The sequence below is a fragment of the Anabrus simplex genome, chromosome 1 (genome assembly GCF_040414725.1).
Source record: "Anabrus simplex isolate iqAnaSimp1 chromosome 1, ASM4041472v1, whole genome shotgun sequence".
Classification (NCBI taxonomy): Eukaryota; Metazoa; Arthropoda; class Insecta; order Orthoptera; family Tettigoniidae; genus Anabrus; species Anabrus simplex.
In genome coordinates, this window is record NC_090265.1 from 1707202003 (window position 1) to 1707228524 (window position 26522).

At 39.9% G+C, this 26522-nt stretch overlaps 2 protein-coding genes across 2 annotated transcripts in view; one reads left to right on the plus strand and one right to left on the minus strand.

Annotated features, from left to right (window-relative positions):
• The window catches only part of Tfb5 (transcription factor B5), a 32578-nt gene extending 24188 nt beyond the window's left edge, over positions 1–8390 (minus strand). The window contains exon 1 of the mRNA XM_067154621.1: positions 8104–8390. Coding sequence (XP_067010722.1) covers positions 8104–8138 — 35 coding nt within the window. The 5' untranslated portion in view covers positions 8139–8390. The remainder of the gene's footprint in view (positions 1–8103) is intronic.
• A 4121-nt stretch (positions 8391–12511) lies between these two features.
• LOC136858701 (hydroxyacyl-coenzyme A dehydrogenase, mitochondrial) overlaps positions 12512–26522 on the plus strand; it is a 78531-nt gene continuing 64520 nt past the window's right edge. Inside the window, exon 1 of the mRNA XM_067138439.2 lies at positions 12512–12799. Within this exon, the coding sequence (XP_066994540.1) occupies positions 12683–12799 (117 nt within the window). The 5' untranslated portion in view covers positions 12512–12682. The remainder of the gene's footprint in view (positions 12800–26522) is intronic.

Sequence of the window (26522 nt, forward strand, 5' to 3'; positions counted from 1 at the left end):
CCCATTGGAATTGGGGAAGCTTGCTGGCTCTCCCGCAAGCAGAGTCAGAGGGTAGTAGGGAAATAAAATACCACCGTGAAAAAAAAAACTGGGTCCCTTGCCACGGTTACGGCGAAGACTGGTAAATGACCTGAAGCCAGAAAACATCTTGAGGCAACCTCCAGGGCTAACAACCCTAGTTGTAAAAGGATGGGTACCCGTCCAAAGCAAAGTCAAGTCAAAAAGCATGATGGCACAACATTTCAAGAAACATACCCCGGGGGTAAATCTTCGGATAAATCCCTCGTCGTGAACGCCACGGCGCACGAGTCTCGTTCGGATTCTGGGGGAGACTCGACATCATGCAAGAGACGATTCGGAGCGTCTCGGTGTACCCCGAAGAGTCAAAAACTCGGGCCAAAATCTAAAACCTATTTAGCAACTTTCAACATAAATTCACTTACACAAACTGGCAAGCTGAAAACTCTCACCACAGCTCTTCACGAAAACCAGATATCCATAATGGCCCTACAGGAAACAAGGTACCCAGATGAAGAGATTTTTGAATCCGAAGGCTACCAATTTTTCAAGAGCAAAGCGCAAAGAGGAATCCTCAATGGAGCTGTGATGCTTGGAACCGCGTTTGCTGTTAGAACCAAGATCCTTAAATCGGTTGCAAATTTCGAACCTGTGAATGACAGATTGTCTATACTCACAATTAAATGCGCAAACAAAACCTACGCCCTAGTTAACGCACATGCTCCTACAAACGATAACAAGTCTGATCCAGACGAAGTTGATAATTTCTGGGACCTACTGGATGAAAAATTAAACAAAATCCCCAAACACCCTGTCAAGCTTCTTTTGGGTGACTTCAATGCCCAACTAGGTCGTGAACAGAAGTACAAGAAAGTTATAGGAAATTACCCTGCTCACAAAAGAACCAATCCCAACGGCAAAAGACTGGTGTCCATTTAGAAAATCACAACCTGCAGGTCATGTCGACCCACTTTCGCCATCTACCCAGAAAGCAAATGACTTGACGTTCTCCCGTCCAAGCTCTCGGAGAGTTTCAAATTGATCATGTTGCAATCTCCAGGAGAAACAGCCTTGAGATTATGAATGTCAAGGTAAAGAAAGGCATCAATGTGGCTTCAGATCATTATATATTGAACCATACAGTTCATGGACCAATAGTATAGATTTTAGTATTAGATATTGGAATTACCTGAGGCCACCAAGGAAGTCATTGTCTTATAGTTTATTTCATAAAAGATTCCAGAAGAAGCATTCTCGTGGGAAGAGAGCTAGAGCATCATTATGAAAATTTCCAGATACTCATTAAAGGGATTTATGGCCCAAGCCAAGTCTCTTAATGGAGATCGGGGACGCTCCCCGGATCGCGGCAAACTAACCTTCGTAGGGAAGAAGGAATTAATTTAATATCTCTGGTTACGAAAGAGATGCATTGGATCTGATACAAGAATTGCAACCAGCATAATTTATGCTAAATTTTGATATGCAACATGGCTGTAATCATAAATGCATTCGTTAAGTAGGGTATTTGACATGCTTTGTGCGGGAAAACTTCGAGTATTGAAATAATAACATTAAGTTATTTATTAGACCACCTAATCAATACAAAATCGTTAATTTGTATTGATTGTTTATTTTGTATTGATTAGGTGGTCTAATAAATAACTTAATGTTATTATTTCAATCAAATATCACCAATACGGACATAAAACTTCGAGTATCCGACATGCGATCAAGCGGCGTGGCTACCCCAATCTGATTATAAATGCAGGTCCGCCTGGCACATCAGCCTCATTCTCTGACCGTAAGGCTGCTTGAACGAAGTCGTCATGCTGCGAGTCGGCACGGAGAACAACGTTTTATCTTCAAGCTGCACATACAACTAGCACTACTGAATCTGGAAGAAAGTAAGAAATTAACCCGCATATTCAGCTGAGTTCTTGATATTACCAGGCACTGTTTATAGTGTAGCATTTAGGCATATGTCTCTGCAGACGTAGGTTGTGTATTTGAGATCAGGATTTACCCCCGTAACTCACCTAGCTTGTCCGACAGGGTGGGCGTGTCTGTGTATTTGAGAGATTTGGGCATTATGCATGTAGCTGACTGTATGAATTGATATGAGACAGCCCCAATACAGATTAAGAGTGTATTAGATGCATATGAGGTGCCTTATTATAGCTATGGAATCCATCAAAAGAGATCCAACAAGGAAGTCTACAGCAAAATAGAGAAAATTACCGACACAATCAAAAAAAGACGGGCACGATTTTACGGTCATCTGAAAAGAATGGACGGAAGAAAGTTAACTAAAGAAATCTTTCACTTTTTTGATTCAAACCCCAAAACCACAATTCCCTGGTTTAGAAATACCAAAGAAGACCTGCAAATGCTACATATCTCAGCTGAAGACGCCCTTAACAGAGATCTCTTCCGCAGGAAAATATTGACGAACGGGCTAAACCGAGACGAGCAACCGAAGAGAAGACACGGTGCCCCTTGGACAGAGGAGCGTAAGCATGCTCACTCACAAAGAATGAGGGAAATTTGGGCTCTAAAGAAGGCCAAGTTCAGTGTCAAATGCAACAAGACTTAACGTGGTCCTTGATGGCCCCAGCGAATTTATATATATACATACCTGCCAACTTTACAAAACCAAAAATCAGGAGATTTAGATATGAAAATCAGGAAAAATCGGGAGGAATCAGGAGATACAATTCGTAAAAATGGCTTACTCTCCATGTCTTGCGCAATACAGGGGTTATAACACTTATTGTCTCAAAACCCGACTGTTGCTATACAAGGCTAGAAGGCCAAAAATTACACTCTCTATTCCCTCACAGAAAGTATGTGAGGGAGATGATTGGTCTCTGATAAGTCTTCCGAAAATAGTATGAACTCATGCTCCACACTTGTGAATCAGTCATGCAATTAGATGCCATTAATTCGTAGATTAATATATTGCATCACGCGGCCGCGCGATTATGCTAAGCGCAATGCTATTTTTGTCAAGTAATAAAATTAAATTCGCCAGAAATGTCTCCAAATGGCTCCTAAAATCTCTAGAAAAGTCACTAGTCGCTATCTTTGACATTCTGTCACGAAATTACTAAAAAAGACTCCAAATCTGGCGACTAGTCTCTAGAATCGACTAGACTGATTTGAACGAACATGTAGCACGCGAGAACGAGAGACTGACAATCGATATACGCGTCCCGATCAAGACCGATATACAGGTTTCATTAAACAACGCACATTCGCACATGTTTCTCGTTGATGAACGTCGATATTTCATTTGAAAGCGGCCAATCAGCGAAGGACTTCCGGCCACTTGCGTTCAAAGCTGAAATGGTGGGACTTGAAAACAAATTTTTGAAGTTCAAACATGAGCTAAATTCGGGAGAAACAGCAGAATAATCGGGAGGCGGGAAACAATGTCCCGCCTAAATCGGGAAAGTTGGCAGGTATGTATATATATAAATGATATGAGAAATGATACAAGTAAACAAGTTGAATCAGAGGGGTTGTAGTAAGAATGTAAAGGAGAGGGCATATAAGTTATGTTATTCTGTATACAGTAATAAATAAGTTACAAAATTGTGAGCAACTGTAACGTGACCTCGATACTGTTGTGAGATGGACAGCAGGTAATGGTATGTTGATAAACAGGGTTAAAACTCAGGTTGTGAGTTTCACAAATAGGAAAAGTCCTCTCAGTTTTAATTACTGCATTGATGGGGTGAAAGGTCCTTTTGGGGATCCTTGTAAGTACTTAGGTGTTAATATAAGGAAAGATCTTAATTGGGGTAATCACATAAATGGGATTGTAAATAAAGGGTACAGATCTCTGCACATGGTTATGAGGGTGTTTAGGGGTTGTATTAAGGATGTAAAGGAGAGGGCATATAAGGCTCTGGTAAGACCCCAACTAGAGTATGGAAAAATGCAAAGAATAGCAGCTCGATTTGTTCTGGGTGATTTCCGACAACAGAGTAGCGTTGCAAAAATGTTGCGAAGTCTGGGCTGGGAAGAACTGAGAGAAAGAAGACGAGCTGCTCGACTAAGTGGTATGTTGCAAGAGATAAATATAATTATTGATCCGTATTGAAGATACTATATGTAGGATGCTAAAAAGTTTATTATGTCACCTATTCAATACATTATAAATTTTAAACATTTAGGAATTTATTATTGTTTCCATATGAGACATGTTTCGCCCTTCTTTGAGGGAATCATCAGTCATAGTACTACCTCAAGGTATAAATCAGGGATCTGATTTGCAATTAAATTGTAAATACTAAGGTACAAAATTGACATATTACAGTGGGAAAGTCAAGAGAAAAACAATGTTTAGTGATGATATAGATAACAATATATCAGCCATTGGCTGTAAATTATCACTTGTGAAGGACAACAGCGTCAAATTGTTAGGGTATGTCCTACAAAGGATGACTTAACACTAACATGGGGCAGTTTAAGGGAAAGTAAGCGACTTGCACTAATGGTAAGACCATAGGTTATTCGACAGTGTCTAGCAGTGGTCCAAATGAAGTATTGATGTTATATTATCAGAAATGCTGGTAAACGTTACTAAATTTCCATTAAGAAACAGTGTTCATTGAGAAAACAATGTTCATTAATAAATGGAGTTTAAAGGGGTTATATTTACTTATTTATAGACACAGTAGTCAGCACCAATGCGTAAAACCACAGGGTATTTTAGCAGTGTCCAGCAGTGGTGGTCCAAAGAATAATTGACACTACTCTATTAGAAAATCATAGGAAATTATAAAGTTTATATATATATTTATTTACATGGAAGCAGTTTGGGGAGAAAGGGTATAAAGTGTCTGGCACCAATATTCATAACAATAATTATTGCCGTTGGTTGATGATCACAGTTTGACAGGGCAACTACACAGTAATATTTACATTATTCTATTGAACAGCTGGGAAAATTACAAGCTTATAATACATATTTACAAGGGAGCAGTTTGGGGAGAAAGGATACAAAATGTCTGGCACCAATGTGCATCACATTATTTCTGCCGTTGGTTGACGATTGTAGCATTAACAAGGCAACTACACAGTAATATGCAGTGTGGTCTGACCTCAGTTCATAATTACTGGAAAGCTAGGAAAAATATTTCACCTGCGTGTTGTTGAACTGCCCCATGTTAATGTTAAGTCATCCTTTGTAGGACATACCCTAACAATTTGACGCTGTTATCCTTCACAAGTGATAATTTACAGCCAACGGCTGATATATTGTTATCTATATCATCACTGAAGCTTGTTTTTCTCTTGACTTTCTCACTGTAATATGTCAATTTTGTATCTTAGTACCGGTATTTAGAATTTAATTACAAATCAGATCCCTGATTTATACCTTGAGGTAGTACTATGATGATGCCCTCAAAGAAGGGCGAAACATGTCTCATATGGAAACAATAATAAATTCCTAAATGTTCAAAATTTCTAATGTATTGAATAGGTGACATAATAAACTTTTTAGCATCCTACATACGTGGTATGTTCTGAGCTGTCAGCGATGAGATGGCGTGGAATGACATTAGAGACGAATATGTTTGAGCGGAGTCTTTAAAAGTAGGAAGGATCACAATATGAAGATAAAGTTGGAATTCAAGAGGACAAATATTCATTTATAGGAAGGGGAGTTAGGGATTGGAATAACTTAACAAAGGAGATGTTCAATAAATTTCCAATTTCTTTGAAATCATTTAAGAAAAGGCTAGGAAAACAACAGATAGGGAATCTGCCACCTGGGCGACTGCCCTAAATGCAGATCAGTATTGATTGATATTGATAACAGAATTGTCCACACTTACTTCCCGAGTCCCTAGATTGAAATATCTTTACTATGAAAGGTCTTACTTTGTGTAGCCTGCCTGGCTTCTCTATAGACACTGCACAGTTATCATTCACACGAATGATGTGATCTCTTGAAATCTTGCCCTCGTCATTGTATCCGCAACTAAATCCACACCAAGTTGTCTAGCAGTTGACCAACATTTTTTTTTTGCAAGATGGTAATCTGTGGGAACTCATAAAATTAAGACCAATAAACACCAAGAGCTCACTGTCCTCATTTCTTCTGTCTAGATCACGTGTTTTACACACAGTCTTTTCATCACTATTGCAATCACTCACATCAGATAATGTTCCATTATCTGTTATACCAGCCAGTAAATCTTTAATATCATCCACTGATAAGTTCTTATGTTTACTCATGATATCCTTGTGTTTGTGCTGTCCCCAACACCCCTGCAACTCACATAACACTATCCTCCACCACAATAACACGCCTATAGTTCTTTCAGTACTTAAAAGTACCCACTACATTTCCAAGAATACAAGCTTGTTCAAGTGACTCTACAACATGTTGTTTAATTGTATACTTTACAATGTCTCACACAATAATATGAAAAATAATTACACATTCTGGCTTCCAGCAACTAAAAAGGAAGGAAAAATGTCAGTGCTTGGATACCAGATGAAAGTTTGAGTAACCCAAGCTAAATACCCCAAGAAAATATTCTGGACACGGCATAAGCCCAAAAGCCTATACAGTATCATGTCTAAGTACGGGCCGTGAAAGCATTAATGACAACACTGTCCACTGTGTTCTAGTCTTCGTTGGCTGAATGGTCAGCGTACTGCCCTTCGGTTCAGAGGGTCCTGGGTTCGGTTCCCGGCCGAGTCGGGGATTTTAATCTTCATTGGTTAATTCCAATGGCCCGGGGGCTGGGTGTTTGTGCTGTCCCCAACACCCCTGGAACTCACACATAACACTATCCTCCACCACAATAACATGCAGCTACCTACACATGGTAGATGCCGCCCACCCTCATCGGAGGGTCTGCCTTACAAGGGCTGCACTCGGCTAGAAATAGCCACACAAAATTATTATAATGTGAAAGATTTAGCTCAGAGTAGAGAAATGCATTAGTGTTGACAACTTCATCTTCTAAAGTCTAATTTTCATTTATATACACTTAAGTGAAATTTGTGTATGCAACTAATGAAGAACTACTACTGTACTTGCAAGGTAAGAATGTATTGATAGAACACATGAAATCCAAAATAAGAAATACTTTACAGAGAAGGAATCATAACAGTGATTGCAGCTGACCTGTTATGGGTTGGAAAGAGTGAAAAGAGAAGGCAAAATGGAGAGTACTTCCCTCAACCTGAGCTCTGGCTGATGCCCAAATGCAATTCAGTGGTTTTCTGGCAAGCTGTAGTGTTTACAGTGCGCTATGTCTTCTGGTGTGGGCTAGAATAAATGTGTTACTTTCATTGATCTGTCTGTCTCAGTCTCATTCTTGTCTTCCACAATATGGAAGTGACCAAGGTATGAGCGATGCTAGTAATACCATTCCTTATGCAGCCAGACCCTATTATGGTGTGAAAATATCGCTCATAGGGTCAGTTGGTGCATGCATTCCAGTGGGCTTGGCAGACTGATATGTAATAGCAACTTCTGGCTTGGTGGGGAAAGCAATGGGAAACTACCTAACTCATTTCCCTAGCATGCGTCAGTGATGCTTAGGCTATAATTATAGCTGTTGGCAGAGCTAGGAGGATCAAACCAGCCTTTGGGCTGAATATCCAACAACAGGACAACGAGTAAGGGAGTGGAATAAATTATCAAGGGAAATATTAAATAAATTTCCAAGTTCTTTGAAAATGTTTACGAAAAAGGTAGGTAAAAACTGATAGGGAATATGCCACCTAGACGACAGATCTAAATGCAGATCACTGACGATTAGACTACAGCTATGTAGGTTATGCTCAGAACCTTTCTCACTCATTAAAAAAGAAATAAACACCATTCCAAAAACAAGCAAAGAAGCGGTTTTACACGACTTTTGCAGTGACGTTTACACGAAATTTCACCGCAGTAGGTTACACTGACAGATTCAATCACAGCTGTCATAGTAATAAGCAGTGAACATATCGCGCTAATAAGAATGTACAAAAATTTCCAAGATTTTCAATAGGGGAACCGTAGCAGGAAACAGTAAGTACCTCAAACGAGGGTCTTTGGCTAATTTCATATCTTACCATTCGATCAGAATTCCTTTTATCACATTAACCATAATGTGACTTTAATACTCCTCGAAAGTAGCAAATCTTCTGTAGATTTACAAATTCTAACCAAAGAAGATATTTCTCGAACACTTTCTGATATTCCACAATCAAGGCCACAATACTTAGTCAAAGTTGAGGTTACAAGTTACAATTGCTCATAAACCACCAACCAATGCAATCGAATCATCTAGCTCGTTTGAATCGAATATATAGTGACAGCTGAAATGCGATTGAACCATGCCGTCAGCGTCAACACAGTGGACACACTGTATTGTACAAAGAGAATAAGTGAGAATAAGTAGTCGTACCACTTGTTCGGATGAATATTACTGGGTGATGTATCAAAGCCTACTAGATACTATTATAGCGTAGGTTGCGCAAAGACAAAATTCCACAAGCCAACAGATGACTGTGTTTGTACCGTTGCCTACGTTATAATACAAGGCCTGGAAATAGAGCCTGTAAAATGCTATGGAAGTGGTTACACTGAAGTTCAATGCCGGACCGCTAGGATCGCTATCTTGCCCCCTGTCTACCAGGCTCGCGCCTTTAAATGTCTTCATTAACTGAGTTGGTTGTGAATGTATTATGTATTTGTCTGATGTTAAGCATTCGCAGTTCCAGTCATGGTTTATTCACGAGAAATTAAAGGTAGTGGAATTTCGTTTCACAAGTTTCCAGTGAATGTTCAATGTTCGAAACATTATACAGAGGAAGTATTACGCATGAGATACGACTTCAAGCTGATCGAAGTAGGTCTCTGTTCTTAAGTTTTGATCCGAGTTACGTCATAAGAATCGAGCGATCCCAAAATTTGTCACTGGACTTTTTTAAAACTATGCTACCGTGATCGGCAATCATTTGAGAGGTATCTTCAAATTCAGAAATCTTAAATTAGGAAACCAACGAGGAAAATAATTTGCCCAACAAATTTCACGAAAATGAATGTAGCAAGAGCTAAACATATTGCATTTTCCCCAGAAAAAATCTCTGGTTTGAAAAGTATGGAGGTGGTTTTGTCCCGAGGGCATAAAATACAGTTTAAAATAGGCCATTTGTTTTATGGAGCATTTTATTAAATTGTTCAATGCGCATAACGTCTGCAACACCTCACATGGGACATATTCAGGAACGAGAACAAACGAGCATCTTATAATCGGGTGAGTTGGTCGTACGGTTAGGGGCGCGTGGCTGTGAGCTTGCATCCGGGAGATAGTGGGTTCGAATCCCACTGTCGGCAACCCTGAAGATGGTTTTCTGTGGTTTCCCATTTTGACACCAGGCAAATGCTGGGGCTGTACCTTAATTAAGGCCATGGCCGCTTCCTTCCAACTCCTAGGCCTTTCCTATCGCATCGTCACCATAATACCTATCTGTGTCGGTGCGATGTAAAGTCACTAGCAAAAAAAAAGGCATCTTTTAGTACTGAAGATGAACTCTTCAGTTGGTTAATTAATGATTTCCTATCATATATTAATAAACTTAAAATGCATTCAGAGAAAGTAAAAAAGAATCATGAGAGAAATGTATCAGGCATACATCTTGACTACCCAGTCCACTGTGGCCTGCGTAAAATACCTCATAAGTATACATTTGCATTATGCATTGACGAGGAACCTAACGAGCTATGACATTGAGCTCTTCTTCAGCTACCTAAGAAGCCAAGCGAAATAAAATGACATTATGGTTCGTGTGTCAAAAGAAAAAAACAGACTGTAAAGGCTGTTTAGAACATATCTGTTCTCCAGCTACTCAAAGTCCAACATTGTGTCTTATTCGTTTTCAAGATCGAGGAGCCCTCAGATACCGAAAATCGTCGTCTGTGGCACTTCTGCAGTGAACGACGGAATTTATCACTTCCGCTACGCAGTACTTTTCCCAAAGAGAGTTACTAAAAGGTGTACGTTTATTTTTTCGAAAGACATGTTCAACAGTGAAATTAAGTGTGGAAAGTGTAAAGGCGACAAACCACCTCTTTTTCTACTATGAACATTTCTGAGACCTCTGTTAGACAACATTACTTTGAGCTACACAAGTAGAAGAGAGAAAGTTTTGAAACTTGATAAGAAGCCCCTCAGAAGGAAAGTTTTGAAACTTCAATGACATATCCAAGCCAATACAGCACCGCTCTATAAATAAAATACTGTCAATACTCGCAAAAACATTCAGTTCTTTTTATTTAGGATATACTTTACTTATTGACATATACGACCATGCGAATACAAGGGCGCAAGACCGCGATCCTAGCGGCTGAATGGTGAACTAGGAAGCAACCCGTTTCCACGAGTGCAATTCAAGGCCTTGAAATGCACTCGTGGAAACGGGTGACATCCTAGTTCACCATTCAGCCGCTAGGATCGCGTCATTACCCCCTTGTATTCGCATGTCCGTCTATGTCAATAAGTAAATTACATCCTAATTAAAAAGAACTGAATGTTTTTGCAAGTATTAACAGTACTGTATTTATAGAGCGGGGCTGCATTGGCTTAGATATGTCAATGAAGTTTAAAAACTTTCCGTTTGAGGGGCTTCTTATCAAGTTTCAAAACTCTCTCTCTTCTACTTGAGTGGCTCGAAGCAATGTTGTCACATAGAGGTCTCAGAAATTTTCAGAGTAGAAAAAGAGGTGGTTTGTCGTCTTTACACTTCCTACACTTAATTTCACTGTTGAACATGTCTTTCGAAAAGAAAAACCGTACACCTTTTAGTAACTCTCTTCGGGGCACGTACTGCGTAGCGGACGTGACAAATTCCGTCGTTCATTGCAGAAGTGCCACAGACGATGATTTTTTGTATCTGACGGCTCCTCTATCTTGAAAATGAATAAGACACAACGTTGGACTTTGAGTAGCTGGAGAAGAGGTATGTTCTAAGCAGCCTTTACAGTCTGTTTGTTCTTTTGCCACACGAACCATAATGTCATTGTATTCCGCTTGGCATCTTAGGTAGCTGAAGAAGAGCTCGATGTCATCGCTTGTCAGGTTCCTCGTCAATGCATAATGCAAATGTATACCTATGAGGTATTTTACGCAGGCCACAGTGGATTGGGTAGTCAAGATCTATGCCTGATACATTTCCCTCATGAATCTTTTTTATTTCCTCTGAATGCATTGAAATTTTCTTGAAATCATTAACTAACTGAGGCGTTCATCTTCAGTACTAAAAGATGCTCGTTTGTTCTCATTCCTGGAATATGTCCCATGTGAAGTGTTGCAGACGTCATGCGCATCTAACAATTTCATAAAATGCTTCATAAAACAAATGGTTTATTTTAAACTGTATTTAACGTTCTCCGGACAAACCACCTCCACACTTTTCAAACCAGAGATTGTTTCAGGGGAAAATACAATATTTTTAGCTCTTGCTACATTCATTTACTCCAAATTTGTTGGGCAAATTATTTTTCTGGTTGGTATCCTAATTTAAGATTTCTGAGTTTGAAGAAGCCTCTCAAATGATCGCCGGTCACGGTAGCATTGTTTCCAAAAAAGTCCAGTGACAAATTTTGGGATCGCCAGATTCTTATGACGTAACTCGGATCAAAACTTAGGAACAGGGGCCTAATTCAGCTTGAAGTTGTATCTCATGCGTAATACTTCCTCTGTATAATGTTTCGAACTTTGAACATTCACTGGAAACTTGTGAAACGAAATTCCACTACCTTTAATTTCTCGTGAATAAGCCATGACTGGAGCTGCGAATGTTTAACATCAGACGAACATTCACAACCAACTCAGTTAATACACTCTCTTAAGGCGCGAACCTGGTAAACAGGGGGCAAGAAAGCGAACCTAGCGGCCCGGCATTGAACTTCAGTGTGACCACTTCAATAGCGTTTTACGGGCTCTATTTCAGGCCTTGTATTATAACGTAGGCAACGGTTTGTACACTGTGTAAGGAAAAGTGCGACCGCTACCATCTGCTAAAGTGCAAGAACAGAATAAAGACTCTAACAGAATACAGTACAATGTAAATTGGCACAACAAACTCAATACTCATTCGAGTGCTCCTTATCTAATTAATTAATTATAGCGTAGGCAACGGTGGGCTGCGGATGTATATATTCGGAAGATCATGTAAATGACAGTTAAAGAAAGTCCAGGCGAAACCTGTAGAGAATTCCAGAACAGAACGATGTAAGAAAATCTTGATAATATATGCCTGCACATTGATGCCAGAATTACAGTATATTTGCCAATTGGTGAGCCTGAAAACAGCCCATAAATTGAACACAGTGATCTCAAATTTCAATGAATATATATATATATATATGAATATATATATATATATATATATTTGGAACAACCCTTTGGATCCTCGGGTGCTCGGGGTTATTTTGCTGAGTGATGATCAATGCTGCCAACATAATTTTTAAGTTGCATAATCGTTTTATCTTCGTCAGTTAACCTTTGATCGTGTTCACATTTTATCAGCATGAAGCAATCGGAACTTTGAACTTATCTCCGGCTGCATAACATACTTATTCGTCGATCCCGGTACTGGGCAGGGAACTGCTCATATCTTCGTATCTTCATATTTTTACAGCATCAGCATGGCCGTTCCTCTCTTAATAGTTACGAGGGGATTATCAACCTCAGGAGTTATGTCTGCTGCTATTAAACATGTTACTGTGGTAGGTGGTGGATTAATGGGTTCTGGGATCGCACAGGTACGTATTAGTGATTTTTATCACTGTATGTTACACACAGAATGGTGTAGGAACCCAGGGCAGCTAACCGGGGGTTTGTGTGGGTCGGTGGGTGGGTACGATAGAGACCACAGGTTCTCGTGCTGAATCTTGTATCTCACCGTTGTAATATTATGTTCCTTTCACTCTTCACTCCCTCTCAGGCCGTTGTTTGCATTAATATAATAATGTGATTGAAAGAAACTGTTGAAGTAGCAGGCATCCTCAGTGTGGTTATTTTATTTTAGAGTTGGATGGTTTAAAATTATTTCAAGAAGTATTATGTTGTATGCTGAATATTCAGCCAGAAGACTGGTTTGATCATGAAGAGCTCTTTCATCAGCTGTCATAGATGAACTAAGTGTTCTTGAAGAGGTAAACAAGGGGAAATAAGGAGTAAGGTAGTTTCCCATTGCTTTCTTCACCAATCCAGAAGTTGCTATTGTGGTTGTACTTTGGTAAGTGGTTCGCATGTTGGAATCATAGAAAAGTGATGTTTTACAATACCCGAAGTAGCAGGGAGGAGAGATCCTTCCTCGACAATTGCCAGGGCCCACCAGTCTGCCCTGAAAAGTATTTAGTAGAAAAATTATACCAAACAGCCTGACAGTACAAAATGCTACCATTTTCTTTATCGCTATTGGCTAGCTGTGATCAGCTGTCCTGAAAAAAATATTCATATTGTCTCCAATAGAGCTCTCATGACGTGGCCCCATTCAGCGAAAATAAGAAAAGCGCAGAGTTTGAAACAGACATGGTGGCTTCACCAGTTTGTACTTCCAGCTAGCACATTATATCCCCCGTGCTAATAAAAGTAAATGTCAAAGGGCAGAGAAAGTTCCACCTGTTCTTACTGTGCACACGGCAAGAAAAATTGTCGCAGGCCAACCGAGGTCACACTCCCTTTGAGAGACTTTTCTATGTCTGCTGCGCATACTGACCACACGGCAAGAAACAAAGTCTGCTCTAACCTATATATCATGTTTGTCACAGGCCATTCTCCGTCAGGAGAGTGTGATCCCTATGGAGACTCATTCCCTTCGAGAGGATTTTTTTTTTCTTCTAATGGTTGCTGGTGCATACTGTCCGCACTGCAAGAAAGAAGTCGTTTAATAGGTCTCGCCCATCTTTCGTTTCTGTCACACGCCAGTGTATAATGTCCGGACATTGGCACGCCTGTACAGTGTATCGTGAGGTCGTTGGAGTCAGCACCATGTTGGGTCTGTGACCTATGTTTAGCGAACTGGCAACCAAAGTTTTATCGATACCACAGGGTCTGCGAAGCCCACTGAAATGCATGCACCAACCTACCCTATGAGTGAAATTTTCACACCATTTGTAACAGGGACTGGCTGCATAAGGAATGCCATTACTAGCATTGTCATGTTGTCAAAGCCAAGGATAAGACTGAGACAGATCGATGTTCTAGCCCATTCCAGAAAACATAGTGCACTGTAGACTCTAGGTCTTGCCATTAAAGGCATAGTATTAAATAATTTTGTTACCGTGGTTGGTGGATCAGCAGAGGTGAAAGAAGGTGCCGGGGTGAATGGGTCCAACTACTTTGTCAAGAAAGAATTTAAAGTGAAATGGAAGGTTATATTTTCGAAAAGCAACAAGTTAACAAATTCTCACTTTGTGAGATAACAATTACATAGCAAATTAAAAACAAGATTTAAAAAAAAATAAAAATTTTACATCTTTAACACACTTCGGCTACAAGCCCTTAGTTTTACAATTTTTGAGTTCCTAGCTCAAAACCTAAATTTGTTTCAAGGGCAGAAGTCCCTTAATAACATGGAGCATTTGCTCCCACTTTGCCATGTCAAGCCTCCCAGAGGCATCCAAACAACATTAGAAAAGAGCAGACACGCTCTCAGTTTTTCAAGTCTGTTCAAGGCAACACCAAAAATATCTTACACTTTCTGGCCTTTCATGGCCCAGCTTACAAATTGAAACAGGGTTATCTCTCACCCAACCTACAGGGCCTTCGTTTAAAAGAAATGACCGTTAAATAAATGGCCCAAATAATACAAAATGAAAGGAGGCGAATACTTGCCCTCCTCTATTTAGCTTCTTAAAACCTAAAAGGCACTAAGCCAATGAAACAGGGGCTATTCCCAAACTATGGAGGTGACCCATATAAGAAGGAAATTTGAAATCATTAAGGAAGAGAAGAAAATCAGTTACAAAATGTAGTCACCTCAAACCAAATTGAAGGGGAGCTTGAGAGGGTAAATCACTCTCTATCCCCGGATTACAGTTACAGATTTTACAAAGATTTTACATAGACCGGCAGAAAATTACATGTTTGGAAAAGTAGGTTACATTGTAAAGGTTTCGGACCTTTCCCGCGGGTTAAACTGCTGAGCTAGCAAGAAATAAAGATGTTAAATGGCCATTACCTTGCTGAAGACCTGCTGCCTGATGAAAGAGGCGCCTCCCGCCTCCTGCTTCACGTCCACACACTTGGTTAGTTGTTGAACAAGTGGCCAAGAGATGTGAAAATCAGCGGTTTATAAACCCTCGGGGAAGGTTCGAGACCTTTCATGAATAATTAAGCCACACCCTCTTAATTTTATTGGATACCTTACAGTTACACACCAAATTGAAGAAGAAGCCGGTGATTGGCTGAAATTAATTACAGAAATTCTGGATTGGCTAAATTCAAAACTGGCGGAAAGAAAGATAAATATTGCCAACCCACAAATGAATGAACGAAATTTAGTAAAGAACAAACTTATGAGTACAAAATGTCTTCAAATAAAGTTCCTTCACTTCGCACCAGTGTGCATGATCATAGTTTTTCGGCAGTGGCATCTATGAGAGAACGTCCAAACTTTGTGATAAATAGTAAACAAAAACAAGTCTAAATTCACACAGTGACATCTTCAGAGAAAAGGTTTAAGTAGGTCCAGTTTTAGGTTCAGGGTTTCTCCAGTAGAGAAGTTCCAATTGACGTAAGATTTAAACGGTGCGGCGTAGAGGTGTACCTCCCGGTACAAATTTAATCCTAATTAAGTTATACATTCTGTATTTAAAATGTTGGCTGAGTAGAAAGTTTTCCTGCTGTTGGTACTAAACATCTGACTCCTGGGCTGAATGATCAATGTACTGGCCTTCGATTCCTGGCTGGGGTGAGGATTTTAACTGTGCCTGATTAATTCTTCTGGCTCGGAGAGTGGAGGTTTGCGTTCTTAAATCACTTCTCTTCATCTGTACACAACCACCACAGAAAAACACTAGCGTGCAAGTGGCTGCATGGTTTGGGTTATGTAGCTATCAGCTTGCATTCGGGGGGGGGTTATTGGGTTTGAACCCCACTGTCGGCAGCCCTGAAGATGGTTTCTCACCAGGTAAATGCTGGGGCTGTAACTTTATTAAGGCAGCGGCCGTTTGCTTCCCACTCCTGGTCATTTCCTATACCATTGTCACCATAAGACCTGTTTGTGTTGGTGCAATGTAAAAAAAAAGCTCCACAATTTTAGTGAATACATCCCTCCACATATCCACATAGACTTGGCCTCAGTAAGGGTGTCCATTTGTAAAACTGGGTCAAATCCACATCATTTGCTGATCTCAACAAATTGGGAAAAATTCCAGAAAGAAGAATTAGGTACTGTAACTGGACAACACCCAAAATTCAAAACATAGCCATATGTAGGACGTTTGAAATAAAGTCACATCCGCGGGGTTTGGATTCCACGAGAAACTGGACGTCCTGTGATTGTGATCATGATATGGATAATTACGTAAAATTACAGGCAGGTTTCTTTTTATGCAGTGTAATGCTACAACAATAAGCGCTTGAGGAGCATGAAAACATTATTGCCTCACATCCAGTGATGTGTACCTATGACAAGTTGCACGCGAAAAAAAAAGTTAAGGCTAGTGCAATAAATAATCCACACTTAATTGTTTGCTCAAAAAACAAAGCCAACAACCTCCTCCCCACTACTTAAAAAATAGGATTAAGTGCTAAACTTTATTTAAATACATAATTACTAGAGCCCGGATTTCCATGCAAATGCATGTTTTTAATTAATCTGGTTACACTTCTCAGACTTTGCAGATATTCGTTTTATGGCTTAAACATTCCAAATAACCATTCTTTTATCCCTGCATGTTTGCATGTTTTTTTTTTTTTTTTTTGGAAAAAATTCATGCATAATGCATATTTTAAAGATTTTGGATTTAGTAGCAAATATTTGGACATTTAGTATTGCATAAGACTTTTCTTCTGACTTTGGCGCATATATAATGTTAACTAACATGATAGTGCCTTTTATGAATGTTGGTGTGCAGAATTTAGGACCATTTTACCACGTTATACAGTATGTCTATTACTGAGAGATGGAGAGATGATGCTTGTTGTTTTAAGGGGCCTAACATTAAAGGTCATCGGCCCCGAGATGGAGAGAATGTATTCCTGGCATCCTATGTGACAGCAATAGTTAATACATACGGTAGAGGTTCTACAATCCAATTAACCAAGCACTTTCATATCTTTTGCTTGAGTAAACATTGACGTAAGCCGGAAGGCCTCACGTTGATCTCTGTAATTCGTAGGAATAAGGTGTCCCAGTTATACATTGCTATAAATTGAACATTAAATTGTGCATTACTCATTGACGACTTGTTTGTTCGTCTATGTTAGACGAACAAAACAAAACTTGCATCACACTTCTGTGATGCCGCGTTACTGAGATAGCAGCTTACAAACCTTGGCTTTGCACTGAACCGTTATCATCCTGGCTTTTCTTACCCGGAACTCTTACTCGTCACATGTCTGTGTTATCGCAGCAGGCAATCGTTACCGGTTATTAAGGACATTCAAAAGTGTCTACAATCATCGCATGGAGAAGTAGCTGCAGCAGCTGGAGATAGTAGGCCTAACTATTCTCATGTTTAGACCCGCATTGAAACTTTCTGTAATTTGCATATGATTTTTATTTTATTTTAGTTACGGAGTTTCTGTGGAACAGAGAGAGATGAAAAAAAGGTGCTAGTGGGAATGGGTCTATCTACGATATCAAAGATTCATTTAAAACATCAAAATAAAGGTCATATTTCTTTTCAGAAATTAAATGTTAACGAACAGAATTCTTCACTAGTTGAAAATACAAAATATCAGGTACATAGCAATTTTGATGCCAGAATAGAAAAACCCAAGGATTGGTAATTTACAAGTTTTGAGCTTCAAGCTCCTAATTTACAAGTTTACAACGTCGCTAATGTTGCTTTTAGTTAGATAAGGAGAGATATCTCCCAAGATACAATTTTCTAGAGCACTTCGCTCCAACAGTTACAATTTACGGCCTTCCGAAGGTACCACTCAACATTAAGCAAATACCAGAACAGAGCTTACATGCTCTCCGAATTTAACCCAGGAGACCGTGCTCCCAATTCCTTACAGCCTACTCAAGGCAACTTTACACAAAACCTTACAATCTCCAGACTCTCTAGGCACAACCTACCATTTACAATTTAGTTTACACAGGGTTATCTAGTACCCATCCTACTGAGCCTTCGTGAAAAAGAAGAACAGGTTAAATTACTGGCCCAAACCAAGTTTAAAACCCTACTGTATTATTATACAGAGGCTAAGCCCAAACTACTGAGGTGAATAGAAGGACAAGTTAATAAATGATTTGCCGGATGAAAACGGTTACAAAATCATAGTCACCTCAAGATAAATTGAAGGGGAATTCGGGAGGGTAATGCACTCTCTCCCCGATTTACAGTTTAAGTCTTTATGAAATTTTACATGAGAAAGAAGAAAATTTAAACTTTAGAAACAGATGGTTACATAGTTAACCCATTGAGGCCCATGACAAAGTCAGAAAATAAAAATATCTTTTCCTGAAAATCTACTAACGAGGACTAGAAAAACATTAATATCAACAACAATACTTCAAATTTATTGACCATTGTTACAATTTCCACGTGGTTTTAGAATGAAACCACTGGGCATCTATGCATCTGTTACATGATTCATTGTTGCAAGTCTCTTTCAAACCAGTTATTTTTTTCAATGAACAAATTGTCATATCGCATGTGTTAAGCAGACCCTACACGGTCAATAAAACTGTCAGTACCGAAAAATACTGACAGTAATACTGATCGCGTGTGGACTGGAATGATGGAATGAAGGCCAGTACTGAAGCAGATCCGGATTTCCTGATCTGCGAGCGTCAGTACTGTAGAGTGGTGGGGATACTGACAGTTATACTGACCGTGTGAGTGCGCTTGTCATTATTTCTGTCAGTATCAACGGAGCAGCGGTGGACGACAAATGCGTTTCTCAGCAAGGCCAAGTAGAGGTGCTTGTGGAACCGGCAAGTAGGCCTATTGCAAAAGTTTATCGAGCTATATGAAATGCTGTCAGAATAAACGTAACACAATACTTTACATGTTTCCACAACTGCTGTACTGATGGAAATTGGTGACATTATAAGGAAAACTTTAAATCTTCAACATTTATACCAGTTGCAAGATACCTCACTGTCACCGCTAATCTCTCTGCCACCGATAAACAGCACCGCATGTTTGTATTTTACCTTATTACAAAACTCTCTTCCATTCGTAGTAATTTTGCAAAAGTACCCTCACGCATTCGGAGATAGTTCTGATAATCTTCTGCTTCGGTATATTGTGTTTCCCTCAACACTTCATATGAGAATACTCTTCTCTTTTCCTAAGCCAATCTTTAATCCATCGTTTACGTTTAAACTGCGTTTCGTGCAGTACTAATATGATAGCTACAAAATGCCCGTCTTTTATGATCCATTTTGATAGAATACCACAATTGCCTGTTATAAATCTCATTCTGTAGTGACGGTTATTGACTTTATTTGTAAAGTGAGAATACCGCAATGGTAAGCTAGTACACTGGTACTGACCAAAATATTGACAGTAATAATGATCGTGTAAGGTCGCTACAATATCGTTGCGTACTGTCAGTATTACTGATCAATATTACTGACCGTGTAGGGTCTGCTTTACACTTTGAACTACCGTACTTACAATCATGTGTCGAACTATGCAAAGCATTTCTTGGTTTTAAACAGGCAAGGTCCCATGGTGCATGTTTCACACCATGATATCGTGCGGTGAGGTTAATTATCTTCGCTATAACCACTGTTCACACACTTATTGTTATCAGCAAAGTTAGCTTCATTGACATTTCCACTACGTGTCACAGATGAATTTTCATCAACGTCAAACTGATAACAATTTGTGTTTCTAGCAGTAATTCTTCTTCACTCTCACTATCCACGTCTGAAGTTTCTGATTCAGGATCACTGAGTATTTCATCAAGAATCTGCATAATTAACTCATGGTTGAGGTTGTCCCTTCTAAATGAACGTGAACCTTCCATAGTGACATCTTATAAAGAAAAAAAAGTTTTCGAAAATTTTTCTGTAAGTACGCTGCGTCCCAGTGGTTTCAAATTGAAACCACATACATTTATGTACAAAGCGTCTACAGTCAATTTTAAAAATGCTCAAAACTTATTTAATCTAGTCCAAGATATATATAACACAAAATATATTACCTTCTGATCTTCGTACGCACGTTTGATACCTCAGAATAAAAATGTAATTATTTCACGCTTGAACAGAATGCACAGAATGCATCAACTAGGAATAATGGCATGAAGTCCGACACTAACAATCTAACGGTCCTGCTGTTGTGCGCACTCTACGCTAGAGGACTCTAGAGAGTTGTGCGCGCGGCTGGTATCAGTCTGAAACCAGTGGGCCGCGTTAGCAAGGCCAATGAAAATGTGGTTTCAAAGGGTTAAAGGTTAGAACCTTCCCCTCGGATCAGTTTGCGGAGATAGCTACAGAGATAGAAAACTGGTGGCCATTACCTGGGCTGACGTTTTGCCTGCTGAAGAATGAGTAACCCCGCCTCCTTAAAAAAAACACACACACTCTCTCTCTCTCTCTCGCTCTCTCTCTCTCTCTCTCTCTCTCTCATACACACACAAGACAAGTTGACTTGAAAATACCCGAGAGGAGGGTTTGAGAAGGCTGGATAATCAAAAAGTTACAAGAAGCCTATGATTGGTTGAAACCCAATGCTGGCGGAATGAGAAGGAAGTGTTGCAAACCTTGATTTATTAAAATAATAAAAGTCGATTCAGTTGAGAAAACCTATAAACACAAAATTTCTTTAAATCTCTAATTATACCCCTTTGCACCAGAGTGCATGACCTCAGTTTTTTAGTAGAGCTATCTATGGAGAAAAGTGCAAAAATCTTGTGATACACCAAAACAAAACAAGGAAATCCAGTCAGTTTAGATAACTTTCAAATAACATATTATTCTGTCATTTAGTAGTGACATCTTCTGATCAATGTCCCAACTTCATGCACTAGCAGTTTCAAGATTTGTTCAATAGATAGTGTTCCTTAAGGTTCTTCTTTTAAATGTGCGGGATTGAGGTGTACCTCCCGGTACAGAGCTCCCCCCACCAAAAGTCCTTCCCTGGGGCGACACAGTAAAAATTTGAAAACAAAAAATTTCAACGTTGGAATTTTACAGATGAGAAGCTTCTTGCTGAAAGTCCTTTGTAGACACCTCAATTTGAAATTAGTCTTGAAGTCTTCTTTTATTCGTTGAAGACTCGGATTTGCCGATCAAGTTTGACGGCAAGGCCAGCCACTGCTGCCGATACCCAGGTGAGGTCCCCTGGACCTCCCCAAGTACCCTCAGATACGCCTCTCCCGTTACTGTGAGAGGGTTAGTCATGGTGATGGTCGCCGCAGACCAGATGTAGAAGTACAGTTCCCAGATGGGTTGGCGGTAGAGGTACCACACCTCAGCCCTTGCCGGAAAGATGGAGCTCCGGCGCGCCGCTCAGGAGACATGATTATAGTGGAGTGGGCCCAAACCCCACTTCGGTATCGCTTGCCAGATGTAGAGACCCGGCCAGCAACGGCTGAGAGTGCACTGAAACAATAATTATCTTGGTGACAGAGATTGTTTTGATGGAGCTTGAGACTACTATATTTATTTTTGCAGGAGGTAGAGGCAGGCGGCATCGATGGGGAGTGTGTGGTCAGTGATATAATATGGCTCTTGGGAGACGGGGCTAGGTAATGGCCACCAGGCAATGGACAACAGGAAATTTATCACAGGGGAAGGTTTTACAACTCTGATGATAAATCATAGTATACTTTTTAGGATTGGGGCAGATGGCCTCCATATTATCATCTAATTAATTTTAAGATCTACTACCCTTCTTAAAAGAAAAATAACCTTCAACTCCTGCCAAGATTTAGTGGCTAATGTCATACATACATACATACATACATACATACATACATACATACATACATATATTATCATTATAGACTGTTATGCCTTTCAGCGTTCAGTCTGCAAGCCTCTGTGAATTTACTAAACATCGCCACAATCCTCGATTTGCAACTAGTGTTGTGGCCTCATTTAGTTCTATACCTCTTATCTTTAAATCGTTAGAAACCGAGTCTAACCCAAGGATCATATAAGAGAAATAGATCCGTCACTCCTGTATAATAAAGTTGGCTGAGAAAACAGGTCATGGAAGCTACAGTGGCCACTTTCTCTCTGCCAACATAAGGAAATAAATCCCACGATAGTACCTCGTAGTAAACACGATGGTGATAGTTGTTATTTTGTTAAAATTTTTATTGTGATAGAGATAATGATTGTATTTCAGTAGGAAAGTTGTATCTAAAGCTTCTCTCGTGTCTTTTACTTGAAAAGTAAATTGCAATTACTGTATTTGTATGTTGGCAATACTGTTATAACACTAGCTTGTATCGTTGTTTCACCGTTCACATTTTAATGTAAATTTACATCTATTAAGTGATAAATGCAACATTGATTACTGAAAATGTTAATGCAATTCATATAAAACCCCAAAACGCCCATACTTGCCTAAATCACGATCTAACATAACCTCATTCTTTCGTTCGTTCGTTGAACCCTTCCCACGACTTTTATGTATGGGAATGGAAAACACGAGAAGGAAAGGATGAAAGTAAAACACAGCATAATGCACACAGTTTTTATTTTGAATTTATTTACTCCAAACAGCAGGTAAGAAGCACAATCACACAGACGTTTACTCGCAACAGCTAGATAGTTCAATGTGAAGTACGTTCACGATCATAATACTATTTCTTCACACTAAGAACGCGCATAATTATAATTTCCACCATACTCTCAAAAAACTGGATCAAAAATCTCGTTCAGTGCGAAAGAAACTCAACAAATTTTTGTCTAACAAGCACTATTACATACCGTACGACCAAGGTCCCTTCGCGCGCAACGATAACGGTGTTGTGTTTTGAATTTGCTGTACCACGCAACTGAATGTGTAATGCCAACCTCTGCCTTCTAAATTAACCCTCTAAAAGAGAATTTTAGTTTTCATTAGTTGGCGGAGATCGATTGGCCCATCTCGGAACTGCTTCGGACGCTCCCTATGAAGTGTCACCCCCCTGGTCTAACCATCGTCGTCTTGGTCTACCTCTACTTCTCTTACCCTCCATAGCAGAGTCTATTATTCTCCTAAGTAACCTATCCTCCTGCATTCGCCTCACATGACCCCATCACCGAAGCCGGTTTATGCGTACAGCTTCATCCATAGAGTTCATTCCTAAATTAGCCTTTATCTCCTCATTCCGAGTACCATCTTGCCATTGTTCCCACCTGTTTGTACCAGCAATCATTCTTGCTACTTTCATGTTTGTTACTTCTAAGTTATGAATAAGATATCCTGAGTCCACCCAGCTTTCGCTCCCGTAAAGCAAAGTTGGTCTGAAAACAGACTGATGTAAAGATAGTTTCGTCTGGGAGCTGACTTCCTTCTTACAGAATACTGTTGATCGTAACTGCGAGCTCACTGCATTAGCTTTACAACACCTTGATTCAATCTCACTTACTATATTACCATCCTGGGAGAACACACAACCCAAATACTTGAAATTATTGACCTGTTCTAGCTTTGTATCACCAATCTGACATTCAATTCTGTTGAATTTCTTACCTATTGACATCACTTTAGTCTTCGAGAGGCTTTCATACCATACTCATTGCACCCATTTTCAAGTTCCAAGATATTACACTGCAGGCTTTCGGCACAATCTGCCATTATGACCAAGTCGTCAGCATAGGCCAGACTGCTTATTACATTTCCACTTAACTGAATCCCTCCCTGCCATTTTACACCTTTCAGCAGATGATCCATGTAAACTATGAACAGCAAAGGTGAAAGATTACAGCCTTGTCTAACCCCCGTAAGTACCCTGAACCAAGAACTTATTCTACCATCAATTCTCACTGAAGCCCAATTGTCAACATAAATGCCTTTGATTGATTTTAATAATCTACCTTTAATTCCATAGTCCCCCAGTATGGCGGACATCTTTTCCCTCGGTACCCTGTCATATGCTTTCTTTAGATCTACAAAAGATAAACACAACTGCCTATTCCTCTCGTAGCATTTCTCAATTACCTGGCCATACTGAAAATCTGATTCTGACAGCCTCTCTGTGGTCTGAAACCACACTGGGTTTCATCCAACTTCCTCTCAACGACTGATCGCACCCTCCCTTCCAAGATGCCAGTGAATACTTTGCCTAGTATACTAATCAATGAGATACCTTGATAGTTGTTGCAATCGTTCCTGTTCCCTGGCTTATAGATAGGTGCAATCACTGCTTTTGTCCAATCTGAAGGTACCTTACCAACACCCCATGCTAATTTTACTACTCTACCATTTCAGGTCTAATTTCATCTATTCCTGCTGCTTTATGACAATGGAGTTTATTTACCATCCTTTCCACTTCCTCAAGTATAATTTCACCATCATCATTTTCCTCCTCCCCATGAGCTTGGCTGAATTACTCAAAACACTGTTCATTTCCTTTTTTCCCCCTCCCTTCCTAAGATTCTTTATTACTGTCCAGAAAGGTTTCCCTGCTGCTTGACCTAGCCTTTCCAGGTTGTTACCAAAATCTTCCCATGACGTTTTGGATTCAACAACTATGTTTCACTCGTTTCTTTCATCTACGTACAAATCCTTGTCTGCCTCGGCCCTTGTTTGGAGCCATTTCTGATAAGCCTTCTTTTTACGTTTACAAGCTGCTCTCACTTCATCATTCCACCAAGATGTTCGCCTTTTCCCATCTTTACACAGAGTTGTTCGTAGGCATTCCCTTACTGTTTCTACTACAGCATCCCTGTATGCCACCCATTCACTTTCTATATCCTGAACCTGCTTACTGTCTACTGTTTGAAACTTCTCACTAATCATATACATGTACTTCTGTCTAATTTCCTCGTCCTGGATATTTTCTACCCTTGTTCGTTTGCAGACAGATTTCACTTTCTCTACCCTAGGCCTAGAGATACTTAGTTCACTACAGATCAGATAGTGGTCTGTATCATCGAAAAATCCGCGGAAAACTCGTATATTCCTAACAGATTTCCTGAATTCGAAGTCTGTTAAGATATAGTCTATTATGGATTTGGTACCCCTAGCCTCCCATGTGTAGCAGTGAATGCCTTATGCTTGAAGAATGTATTCGTAACAGCTAAACCCATGCTAGCACAGAAGTCCAGCAAACGTTTCCCATTCACATTAGCTTCCATATCTTCCCCACTTTTACCAATCACTCTTTCGTATCCTTCAGTTCTATTCCCAACTCTCGCATTGAAATCGCCCATTAGCACTATTCTATCCTTGCTGTTGACCCTGACCACGATGTTACTCAATGCTTCATAAAACTTGTCAACTTCATCTTCATCTGCACACTCACATGGTGAATACACGGACACAATTCTAGTCCTAATTCCTCCAACTGACAAATTACCCACATCATTCGCTCATTTACGTGCCTAACAGAAAGTATGTTGCGTGCAATTGTATTCCTGATAAAGAGCCCTACGCCAGACTCTACTCTTCCCTTTCTAACACCCGTCAAGTACACTTTATAATCTCCTATCTCTTCCTCGTTATCTCCCCTTACCCGAATATCACGTACTCCTAGCACATCCAAATGCATCCTCTTTGCTGACACAGCCAGTTCTACTTTCTTTCTTCCATAAGCCTCATTAATATTGATAGGTCCCCATCAAATTCCATTTCGTTCGCCACGTATCCAAGGAGTCCCTCGCCTGTCAAATGGGAGTGGGACTCCGTTACTCCCATAGGTTTGAGGCTTGCTTAAAATGTTCTGAGCTCGGTAAATTCATGAATCAGGATGCTACCCTACTTGCACATAGTCCAAGTGAGGATCTCTCCTCTAACGGGTTATGGACCACTGGTGAATTGTATAGTCCTAGCCGCCTGAGCACAAGGAGGGCCTTGATTCAGAATATGTCAGAGATGCCCACTCCCATTCCATAGCAACTGGTATCCCGTCTCTCAGGACCACTTACTAGGCCACTCAGCCGTTGCCCATGGTTCATGAACTGGGACATGACTACAGTAACCCACAAACATAAACATGTAATACACCCATGAATTTATACTGGCTTCACCCAGACCCTCTGTGTCTGGGTTACTGACCAATAATGTAACCGGGGTTGAGAAATCTGCAATTATACAATGCCCATGGAATCTGGGGGCAAGCTTGCCCTCAGGTACAAAATTTTTAACCATGACCTGATCTCCGACTTTTAAATTGGTGGGCCTCAGTCCG